Raw genomic sequence first — 12,862 nt, forward strand, 5'->3', positions numbered from 1 at the left:
CGGATGATGGAGAGTTGGGTTCGTATGCTTTTTTTCTCATAATATAACTACCTTTTTTTCCCCGATTCCTGGTGTTGTAACATCAGCTGTATTATTGGGTTTGCAATAGTAGGATATGTATACAGAAAGCTTTCTGTCCAATTTTTCAAGTATGATTTGGATTACGTAATCTTGAAACAAGAAGTACTTTGTCGAAGAGCTTTAACTTCGACAACACTCGGAAGATTCAGCGAAATGGTTTGTTTAAAACGTTTTCATGACCGAGTAACAATATGGTTCTATGTAATTTTTGTGTTATTTCATATGATATGAGTATTTGTCCTTCTAAATGGAGATATTTAGTAAAGTTTGTGCGTATCATAATTTTGACATAAAGTTTGATATGCTTTTCCCGCATGCGTCCTGAGCTACTGAAGACCCACGTTCGGATTGTTGGCTTCTTTCCAGTATTTTGTCCTGCTGTGATGACCCACTTTATTTGGAAAACCCAACTCCTTGAAGTTTTAGTCTTTTTGGCCTGGCCTCCAATAATTTTCTTGTCTGGTTAACATTCTATCCTCCAAACGTAAGGCACAATCCTTCTCTTTACATGATACTAGATGACTGAGTGGTTCATGCCTTGGACGTACATGTCATCGCTCTAACTTGGACACCGGGGTCACATCAACATTCCCAAGACCTGGGTGTCCATTGTTTTTTTAACCATCCAAGCATGGTGGACCGACTAGGTGACTCAAACGGTCATGCCCTCGGCTCCCACATTCTCTAGAAGGTTGCCGCGTAGTGGAATCAATGCAACAACCTCTAGGATTGAATAGAACAAGAAACACCTCCAGAGTAGGAAATCCTTTGGACATGAAGGCATACCTCGAAAATCTTGGGATTTCACTGTGGAACCATCGTCAAGTTCGGTCAAATTTGATTCGACAAATATCCTAAACAAGGAAATAACTAAGATTTGTGTCTGCATGCATAATTAATATTATAATGTTGATGTGACAAATCATGAGTTTTATATCTCCTATCAGGTAAATACCTTTAAGGTAGGTTGAACTAAACTTAGTCGCAAATTTCATGTTAAAAATGAAAAATTCTTAACATCTATAAGTACCATGTATGTCAAAAAATTTCTTCGCTTTATCAATCGGGCATCGGAGGAGCTTCTTTGGGAAAAATTCATGCCGCCCTCTCACCTTTTTATTCTTGTTTGCAGAACGGTTTTACCGTGCACAACACTATGATTTGTGAAAAAAAATATTTTTCATATTATCATTGTTCATGTGTGCAACAATTTATAATTTATATACAACCTCAAATAGATCAAATTTTAAGTTTGAGATGATATTCCAATCTCAAATGCGATCGAATTTTATGATTGAGATGAGATTCAAGATGCAACTGTAACCACTCCGAAGAAAACATATGGACCTTTAGCTTTTTTTATCATGCATCAATCACTTTTGAAAAGCCTTTCACCTTTCAGGGAATTTGCCGAGGGATAAAAAGAGAGAAAAAGGTGAGGAACCAACTACTAGCAAAGTGCATTGACTTGTAATATATGCTAACAAAAAGTAGCTTCCTTTTTCCTTTTAAAGGAGTTGTAACCTGAATATGGAATAATATCTATGCTATATGATTCTATTACGCAATGTTTTGTATAAAAAATTAGGTAGGTTTGTGTGTGAATTTCATTATAATTCATTGTTTGATAGGATTTTAATTAAAACTGCATAAAAGGATAAAGTGATATTATAGTGGGTTAAATAAACCCTTCCACCACCCTAGTATAAATTATCCTTGCTTTTATCATACTCATCAATTACCCTAATAACCTTTTCCCTCCACCCTAGACACCATCAATTTAATTATTAAAAAAATATAAATGGGTATTTTTGGTACATAACTTTTAAACTCTCTCTTAATCTTATTCTTAAAAATCAAACCAAACATAATAGTATTTTCAACACAAGTTATCAATCCTTATTTATTATATCTTTTATCATTAATTTAATAATTATTCAATAATCCTATCAATTGAACCAAACACTACCTTACAATATTTGAATAAATCAATTTTGGTACATTGGATCTTACATTAAGATACTACACTTATGTTATCATGAATTTAATCCGAATATGTATAGAATAATCAACCATCTCGCTGTCCTACGATCACAAAATGATAATATTACTCCTAATCTAAAGAAAAATATGATACTATGAGCCCGTTTGAGAATAGTAGATAATTTAGGAAATTTTTTTTTTTTTTAAAAAAAGCACTTTTGTGATTATTTTAGTGTTGAATAATGCTAGAGGTACAACCAATATATCGTACAACGATATTTACAACAATTATGTCGTGATCTTTTGTTATTATCTCGTGAGATTTTGATATGATATTGTGAGATTTTGCATTCAATGTATCGTGAGATTTGATAAATTAAAATTTTGTATTAAAATTTTTGTGGTGTAAAAATTGTTGTACAAATTTGGTTGTACATGTAGCATTGCTCTTTAGTGTTTGGATGGGCTAGCTATAATTGGAGCTTTTTTAAAAGCAAAAAATGTGGCTTTTTTAAATGCTTTTATAATTTTTATTTCTACTATTAACCTAAACATTCAATATTTCAAACGACACAAAAATTTTCTTCTACTAATCTACCGATCAAAAGTGCCCAGGAAAAACAAGGTAAGTTTTACACTTCAATTTTTTTTATATTCATTCATTCATTCATTCGAATTGTTGTTTTCGTTTTGATGTTTCTTGGATTTTGTGAGTTTTTTGAATCGCTAGATTCTGTACGAGCATGAAATTGTGGTATTCTTAATTTTCTTATATTTTTAGATTGTTTATAAATTTAATATAAATATATATTAGTAAAAAATCTCTACAAATAGTATTTATCCAAACACATTCATCAATTAAATAAGTGCTTTTTATTTATTTATCCAAACACAAAATACTACAACTTTTATTTAAAAAAAACACTTTTAAAAGCCAACTTAAAAAATACTTTTTTAAATAAATATCTATTGTTCCCTAAAATAAATATTTTTAAAAAAATAATATGAAACACCATAAAATTAAACAATATATTTTATTTCAATAATTTTAGTTAATTTCCAAAAAAGTGAAAAAATCTTGAGAAAATGTCTCATGAGTTAATTTTGTGAGACGAATATTTATTTAAAAGTTTAATTTTTTTTATGTCAAATAGTATTACATTCTATTATAAATATGAGTAGAATTGACTCGTCTCACGAATAAAAATGCGTGAAACCATCTCACAATAAATCAATACAAAAATCATAGGTAAAGCTGTAAATTGTAAATTTTAATATAATCTCTAAATGTTTTATAAAAAAAACTAAAAACAAAAGGTATTGTACATAAAAATTAATTTGTATACATACAACACAGTTTGTGTACATATCTCTGGTATGAAAGAGAAATTAAGGTCTTTTAAATTTATTTGCAATTTGACAATTATCCAATCCTTCACGCAAAAGCTATAAATTTAAAATATTACATAATTCAGAAATGGAGAATAAAAGGAATTGCCATAAGATAACATTGGAATTTGAATAGTACACAATTTAATCCTTCCATAATTTGAATAAATTTCACAAGCAAACGAACCGAAAAGTCCCATTAGGCCAACGCCAAACAAATGTTGGAAAAATAAATAAATAAAATAGCAGGGTTGGTTTTGAATGAGAATTTGATGCATTTTTTCTAGATGTAAGTTTGCATCCTTTCGGTCCGAAACATTGCATCTTTTCGGTCCGAACCAGTGCATCCTTTCGGTACGAAACATTGCATCTTTTCGATCCGAACCAGTGCATCCTTTCGGTCCGAACCATTGCGTCCTTTCGGTTGAGTGTGCAGCCAACTGATGCGACTGTCCAAGGCATCCTTCCAACATCTATAAATAGATCACCCCACTTGCATTCATTCTTACTAATTCACTCATTCCATTCTTCTCTTGTCTTGCATAGAGAGTTCTAATCTCTCTCCCTTCTCTTGCTTAAAGAGTTTTTTAAAACACTTTGTGTTTGAAGTTCTTCGAGTTTGTAGTGTTACTACTCGAGGTTGTCAGCATTCTATCTTGGGAGACATTTTGCGCTAAATCCGTAAACACCTAGGCGGGGCAAATCTGTCTTAAAGATAGAGAGTTAAACTCTCGGCTCGCTGTTGTTGTGTTATTCTTTGCGCACTATGGTTCTTCATGATACTTTTGATAACAAGTTTAAGACAGATTTTTTTTGTTATGATGGCTGATGTTTCACCAGTTCAGCCAACCCCTATCACGCCGCCACCCTCTGTCATGCCGCCACCTGTTACACCGGCCGTTGTCACGGCTCCTGCCGCTTCTAATACGCATGCCGAGAAACCTGAGAAGTTCTCCGGTACTGACTTCAAAACATGGCAACAAAAGATGTTTTTTTACCTCACAACACTTCATCTTGCAAGGTTTTTGAAGGAAGTTGTTGTTCCGGCACCAAATGCTAACACACAAGCAAGGTCTGCTTTCGATGCATGGACTCACAACGACTTCTTGTGCCGGAACTACATACTGAATGGGTTGGACAATACGCTGTATAGCGTATACTATGTAACCAAGACAGCTAAGGAACTTTGGGAGTCCTTAGAAAAGAAATACAAGACGGAGGATGCCGGTTCAAAGAAATTTGTAGTCGGAAGGTTCTTCGAATTCAAGATGGTTGATACCAAAACGGTGATAAACCAAGTGCAAGAATTTCAGATCATCCTCCATGACATAATAGCCGAAGGGATGATGCTAAGTGAATCCTTCCAGGTTGCTGCCTTGATCGAAAAGCTACCGCCTTTATGGAAGGAGTTTAAAAACTATTTAAAGCATAAACGCAAAGAAATGGGGCTCGAGGACTTAATCGTCAGACTGAGAATTGAGGAAGACAATCGCAAGTCGGAGATTAAAGCCGGGAAGATGCCTATGGAAGCAAAATCCAATTTAGTCGAGCCAAACACTACGAAGAAAATGAAGAAGTTTGGAAAAGATGTGAAGCAAGGGAAGAACAAGAAGTGGAAAGGAACCTGTTGAAATTGTGGAAATACAAACCACAAAGCCAAGGATTGTCGCGTACCAAAAAAGGACAATCAGTTCCGGGTAAATGTTGTCCAACACAGATATGTGCCTGTTGACTTGTCAGAGTTAGATCTGTCAGCAGTGGTCTTCGAGGCTAACATGGTTGATCATCCTAGAGAATGGTTTATTGACACCGGAGCCACCCGACATATCTGTGCTGACAAGGAGTTATTCTCGAAGTATACTTCTATAAGTGGAAGACAACTCTATATGGGTAACAATGCGACTTCCAACATCGTTGGCTTAGGCAAAGTGGTGATCAAGATGACTTCGGGAAAGGAGGTTACTCTGATTGATGTACTTCATATTCCGGACATAAGGAAGAATCTTGCATCAGGTTCTAGGCTGGTTAAGGCCGGATTTAGAATAGTGTTTGAAGCCGGCAAAGTTGTAATCATGAAAAATGGACAGTTCCTAGGAAAATGATATATTGAAAAGGGACTGTTCAAAATGAATGTAATAAATGTACTTCGCAAGTTTGAAAGTAATAAAGTTAATGCTTTGAATTACTTGGTTGAATGTTCTAATTTATGGCATACTAGATTAGGACATGTTAACTTCAACACTTTGAGGAAACTTGGAAAATTAAATCTTATTCCAATGACTAAGATTGATTCTAAACACAAATGTGAAGTATGTGTTGAGGCAAAATTGACTAAAGTACCTTTTCACACGATGGAAAGAAGTACAATACCTCTAGAACTAATGCACACTGACGTTTGTGATTTAAAGTTTGTACAAACTAGAGGTGGAAAAAAGTACTTTATTACATTCATTGATGATTGCACAAGATTCTGTTATGTGTTTCTTTTAAGAAGCAAAGATGAAGCTCTGTAAGACCTATAAGAATGAAGTTGAAAATCAATTAGGCAAACGAATCAAGAAGATTCGTAGTGATAGAGGAGGTGAATATGTTGCTCCGTTTGAAGAATTTTGCAATGAATCTGGCATTATTCATCAAACAACTGCTCCTTATTCACCACAATCTAATGGTGTCGCGGAAAGAAAAAACCGTACTCTAAAAGAGATGATGAATGCCATGCTGATAAGTTCTGGATTACCCCAAAACTTGTGGGGGGAAGCAATCCTTTCAGCAAATCATATTCTTAACAAAATTCCACATAAAAAGAAGGATGAAACTCCTTACGAATTGTGGAAAGGACATAAGCTTTCATACAAATACTTGAAAGTGTGGGGGTGTTTGGTAAAAGTAGAAATACCAAAGCCAAAACAAGTGAAGATTGGACCCAAGACTGTAGATTGCATCTTTATTGGATATGCAAACAACAGTAGTGCATATAGATTCCTAGTGCACAAGTCAATGATTCTTGATATACATGAAAATACGATTATTGAATCAAGGAATGCTGCATTTTTTGAGAATGTCTTTCCTTGTAAGGAAGGGAAAGAAAAGAGCTCTTTAAAAAGAGTTCATGAATCCACTAATGAGGAAACTCATGAAAGTGACGAACCAAGGCGTAGTAAGAGAGCTAAGATAGCTAAAAATTTTGGTCCTGATTTTCTTAGTTATGCTATAGAAAATGATCCAAGGACCTTAAGCGAAGCGTTATCTAGTCCTGATGCTCCGCTTTGGAAAGAGGCCATAAACAGTGAAATAGATTTCATCATGCAAAATCATACTTGAGAATTAGTAGATCTCCCATCAGGAAGCAAACCTTTAGGATGCAAATGGATCCTAAAAAGAAAATACAAAGATGATGGATCTGTTGAAAAATACAAAGCAAGGTTAGTGGCTAAAGGATTTAGACAAAAATAAGGGTTGGATTTCTTCGATACATATTCACCTGTTACGAGAATAACGTCTATTCGAGCACTTATAGCAATTTCTTATTTAAATAATCTTGAAATTCATCAAATGGGTGTAAAGACGGCATTTTTAAATGGTGAGTTGGAAGAAGAAATATATATGGAACAACCTGAAGGTTTTATTGCTCCTGGTCAAGAAAAGAAATTGTGCCGACTCGTTAAGTCGTTGTATGGACTAAAACAAGCTCCTAAACAATGACATGAAAAATTTGACAAAACAATGATGTCAAATGGATTCAAGATTAACAAGTGTGATAAATGTGTTTATATAAAGGACACACCTGACTCATATGTAATTGTCTGTCTATACGTAGATGACATGCTCATAATGGGTAGTAGTCATGATATCATCATGAATACTAAGAAAATGTTGACAAAACATTTTGACATGAAAGATATGGAAAAATCAGACGTTATCTTAGGAATTAAGATTGAAAAAACATCTGAAGGAATTACCCTAACACAATCTCATTATATTGAGAAAGTACTTAGGAAATTCAATGTGTATGATGTTACTGCGGTTAGATCACCTGTAGATTCAAATTTACATTTATCTAAAAATCATGGTGAACCCGTATCTCAACAGCAATATGCAAGGATTATTGGAAGTTTAATGTATATTACAAATTGTACTCGTCCTGATATTGCTTACTCAATAAGTAAATTGAGTAGATTCACAAGTAATCCTAGTCATGATCATTGGAAAGCATTGGAAAGAGTATTTAAATACTTAAAGTATTCAATGGACTATGAATTACATTATGCAATATATCCTTCTGTACTTGAAGGATATTGTGATGCAAATTGGATTTTCGACACAAAAGACTCGAAGTCCACAAGTGGATATGTGTTCACCATCGGTGGAGGAGCGGTGTCGTGGAAATCTTCTAAGCAAACGTGTATATGTTCAACTATGGAATCGGAATTCATAGCTTTAGACAAAGCGGGAGAAGAAGTGGAATGGCTTCGTAATTTCCTAGAAGATATTCCGTGTTGGACAAAACCAGTGCCAGCAATAATGATACATTGCGATAGTCAGTCGGCTATAGGTAGGACACAAAGTAGTATGTGTAATAGTAAGTCAAGACACATACGTCGAAGACATAATACCATTAGGCAGTTGATCTCAAATTGAGTTATCGCAGTTGATTATGTAAAATCAAAAGATAACTTAGCGAATCCGTTGACAAAAGTTTTAGGGAGAGATCAAGTAAACTGCTTATCAAGAGGAATGGATTAAAACCTACAAAATTAAAGAATATTCATAGCGAAAACCCAACCTTGTAGATTGGAGATCCCTAGATCTTGGTTCAATGGAAAAATCAAGTTATGAATGTTCGCGTGCACTTAGAACTTCGTTCTATTCTCATTCCTAGGATAAAAGTGCAACCTGTGCAAGTAGTGAGGTTAAGTTTTAACAAACTTTTAATGATTCCTATATTTCTTTAAGAAATAGGGTATGTCAAGATACTCATATAATAGGAGGTCACCTATTTAAGTGTGAAGACGGGCCGCTTCAATGAAACACTTAAGAATCCAAGATGGTGTTCAGGGCCAAAACGGACAAAACCGTGAGAACAAATAAAGTGTGAGAAAAATTATTGTGTGAATAATGTTGTCTTGGTTTACATCAACAGCTGAATAGTTCAAGATGTCACGTTCACTAGGCAGCCTAGTAAATCTGATAGTATTTCACTAAGGAAGGTTCAAAGCCGCAAGCTACCTCTCCCCATGCAATAATTTTTCGCAAGAAACTCTCTTATAGCATATGCATACGTATTCACATAAATTCACATTCCTGTGGGGGATTGTTGGAAAAATAAATAAATAAAATAGCATGGTTGGTTTTGAATGAGAATTTGATGCATCTTTTCTAGATGAAAGTTTGCATCCTTTCGGTCCGAAACATTGCATCTTTTCGGTCCGAACCAGTGCATCCTTTCGGTACGAAACATTGCATCTTTTCGGTCCGAACCAGTACATCCTTTTGGTCCGAACCATTGCGTCCTTTCGGTTGAGTGTGCAGCCAACTAATGCGACTGTCCAAGGCATCCTTCCAACATCTATAAATAGATCACCTTACTTGCATTCATTCTCACTAATTCACTCATTCCATTCTTCTCTTATCTTGCATAGAGAGTTCTAATCTCTCTCCCTTCTCTTGCTTAAAGAGTTTCTTAAAACACTTAGTGTTTGAAGTTCTTCGAGTTTGTAGTGTTACTACTCGAGGTTGTCAGCGTTCTACCTTGAGAGACATTTTGCGCTAGGCAAATCTGTCTTAAAGATATAGAGTTAAACTCTCGGCTCGCTGTTGTTGTGTTATTCTTTGCGCACTGTGGTTCTTCGTGATACTTTTGATAACAACAAATGTATCAAAGACAATTCTAATTACTTCTGTAGATCCTGAGAGAGACTAGTTCATAGATATAGATGAACAAAATCCCAAAAAATAATCAACATCAATCCAATTGAATTAATTTTTTTTTTTTTGGAAAAAAAGAAATGATCAAATAAACCAAATAAAATCTTAATATTAAATCAATGTGGCTTGTAATATCAATTTAATCGAAAATTTGCTCCCATTGCAGATGTTGCTAGTCGTTAAAATTTGAACGAAAGCTATTGCTCTTCTAGTCTAAAGCCAAGAAAAGGGCTACCAATTCTCAAACAACATTAGGTGAACGTGCTTGCTATATTCTTAATCAGACAAAGCAGTCCAGAATTTGCTTACATAATTGATTCACTAGAAACATACAAGGGATTAACTAACTCAAAATCAATCAACGACTTTATGTAAAACTCTCAAACATACAAATGAATAGCTCAATACACCAAAAGCTGGAAGAAAAACAATATTGATCAGCAGTACACTCTAAGAATGGAAGTCGAATAGGAATCAAAAACCCCGAACAGGCTATTCGGGATCCACTGGTCTGAGCTCTTTCCTAAGCTTCTGAGAAAATAACTTGCAAGCATCCATACTAAGATCCATGGCAGCAGCCAACGCAACAAAAGCTGCTGCATCTTCGGTGCAAGAAACGTGCTGAGCACCGACTTCGACCTCCGGTTTGCTGCACTTGCCGCTGCCCTCTACGGTGGACGACATCACGAATCCTCTGTACAAGACCTCTGCCCAAGATCCGGATCCTGATGTCGATCCTAAGTCCGACCCCAACCCCGAACCTGAACCAAGATCGAAGCTGCTATTAGGGCTGGTTATTGGGGTAGGTCCACTTGTAATGTCTATGCTGAATTTCCCACCATTCCTGGCGCTAATGGTGGAATTGGCAAGTGGGATCGAGTCTATTCCCCCATCTGGAATAAGCTCGAATCGGTAGCCGACGCCATTGTGCTGGCGCCACGCCTCAAGGCGACCCCATGGTTTCCACGTACTGTTACTCGGTCTTAAAATGAGCCATGCCCCTGGATTGGATCTGCCGACACTGTCGGTGCGCGAAGACGGCACGAACGGTGTAACCATAGATGCAGCGGCCACGGGGGAGCCCGAAAGGTCGTGGATAGTGAGGGACCATCCCTTTCTTTCTTTTGTGGAAGGTCCTTTCTCTTCAGTAAATGAATTAAAGCACCTGAGAGAGGTACTTGGTTCCGACGAACATCTGTTCAACATAAATCAAATTTCAAGAAAACCAACCAAGAAACGTGCAAAAACCCAAATTCAAACTCTATTCGACAGATGTTTATTCAAATTGAACTCTATTTAGCTAATGCATTCTGATAGATGACAAGTATTTATGAGATATATACACACCAGAAATATCACAAAAAGAGAACATCTGAGTTTTTTCTCCACACCGACTTAAGAGTTCAAAGTGTGGATTAATGGTAGATCGCTCTAGTAATATCAAAGAAATTCAGTTCCAGGAATCGAAAACTCTAACAAAATCAGATGTAGATACATATCCAGAGGAACACTTACATATAAAAACCATTATGAATCAAGATTATTCATTTCGAGTAAACTATAGATAACAGGAAAGAATGGCTGCAAGTATATTACCTGGATAGCAAATTTCTTTCCCCACAACTCCTAAAACTGAATTTACAGCTAAAAACAGGCTGTTTCACATTCCCATTGACCTGGAAAATCTGGGGACTGGACTCGGGCTCCCCATCGAATCGAAACACGAATCTCGGGTCGGGCTCGGCCCTCACATTCAGATGAAATTTGACCTCCGACCCACCAATCGAAACCCACCCGTTCTGAACCACACTTGTCCGATTATTATCCAAAAAGCTCTTCAAATCCAATTGCACCCCAACGCATCCCAGAAGCTTCCCACCACTCCCAAACCCGCAACTATTACCCCCTCCACCTCGCCTGTAAATCTCAACCTTCAAACTAGAAAACTTGCCCGATTTCTCCGCTAACTTCTCAAACTCCGCCTTCCTCAGCGTGAAGCAGGCAAGAATCTTGCTCTCAATAGCATCGCTGTCGGAAGCAAGAACTGAAACATCCGAAACCTGGATGGGGAACCCTTTGAGCTTGAACTTGCAGAAGAACGAAAGAGACGAGGGATGGGGCTTTTCAGGGAACTTCAAAGCCAAGTTACTAATAACAATCCGCACAAAGGGACATGGATCCATCACTGTACGCCGTCCCGCGCAGAAGCGATTATCAGGGGACAGCAAACACCAATATACCAACCAATTTTCTTCCCCGAAAGAGATGTGTATACAAGAATGGGGTGCGGGAATAATAAGGAGAGTAAATCAAGAAAGTGGGAAGTGGCGTATGTAATGTAAAAATGTATGTGTGTGTATATTGGGCGATGGGTGGATGACAGGCTGTATGGAGCTGCCCGTATGCAAGATGCCAGCAATGGGAATCCTATACATTATCTGTCGACGGTAAATTGCAGAATACCCCCTGTAGATTCTTGTTTTAGTTCAAAATGAGGTAAAAAAAAACAAAAACAAAAACAAAAACAAAAGACTTTGTCTTTCTTTCTTTCTTTTTCCTTCTTCTTTTTTTCTTTTTTCTTTTTTCTTTCTAAAAAAGTTATTTAAATAAATGAAGGTGGGCAGTTGCCTTTTTATAAAAAAGTTTTTTGAAAAAATGTGTATATAATTAAGATTTACATATTATTTACAAAAGTTCATTTTATCAGAATTTATGATGATTTATGGTGATGCAATTCCACGTAACAACTTAATATATATTAATATTCTCAAGGTTAATTTTCAACGTAATTAGGAAACATATATTTAACCATGGTTTTTTTTTTTTTTTTTTTTATATGGATGTCTTGAGAAGGACATAAAATCGAGATCTCATTTCATATTGGGATGGCGAGTGTCATAGAGGAGTCAATTTGGATTAGCTTCATCCCTCCTCGCCCTGTCTCGTCATACAATTAAACTCAACTAAAGGCGAGCCAACCTGTGTCGGTCGCGAGTTTAGGCGGGCCAAGCTGCGAAGGGCATGTTGAATTTTTTTTTTATTTTTTTTAACTTTGATATATGTATTTTTTAATGAAAATTTTGAATTATTTTGTATTAATTACTTCGTATAAAGTTTACACGTATGAATTCAATAATTAGAAATTTTATTAATATGTTTCTATTAATATTTATTTTTTTATAATTAATTATAATAATTTTTATTTTATTTTTATTTGTAGTGAGTCAACCCACGACCCAATTCGCCTAACCCGTAATCCACCTTGAGTTTGGTTGACGATTTCAGCCGTCGGGATGGTAGGCCGGCTCATCCTCAACCCGTCAAATGATGGGTTTTTTGTGGACCGACCCATCCCGCCATGAGCTGGCCCGTTTGACAGCTCTAACTATGCCATTAAGCTACAATATATATCAAGCGATTGACTTTTTATTGGTCACATTGAATCGTGTGTGTAATATATATATATATATATATATATATATAT

General features: G+C 35.9%; 1 protein-coding gene across 1 annotated transcript; it reads right to left on the reverse strand.

The window, feature by feature from the left end:
* Positions 1 to 9,615: 9,615 nt before the first annotated feature.
* On the reverse strand, positions 9,616 to 11,732 carry LOC140864686 (uncharacterized). The gene is made up of 2 exons (XM_073268985.1): positions 10,975 to 11,732; positions 9,616 to 10,573 (listed from the first exon to the last, which is right to left on the reverse strand). Exons 1-2 carry the CDS (start codon positions 11,559 to 11,561, stop codon positions 9,871 to 9,873), a joined length of 1,290 nt encoding a protein of 429 aa, XP_073125086.1. The 5' UTR covers positions 11,562 to 11,732; the 3' UTR covers positions 9,616 to 9,870.
* Positions 11,733 to 12,862: the final 1,130 nt, after the last annotated feature.

Source organism: Henckelia pumila, chromosome 4, assembly GCF_033568475.1.
Source record: "Henckelia pumila isolate YLH828 chromosome 4, ASM3356847v2, whole genome shotgun sequence".
In the NCBI taxonomy this organism is placed as follows: domain Eukaryota; kingdom Viridiplantae; phylum Streptophyta; class Magnoliopsida; order Lamiales; family Gesneriaceae; genus Henckelia; species Henckelia pumila.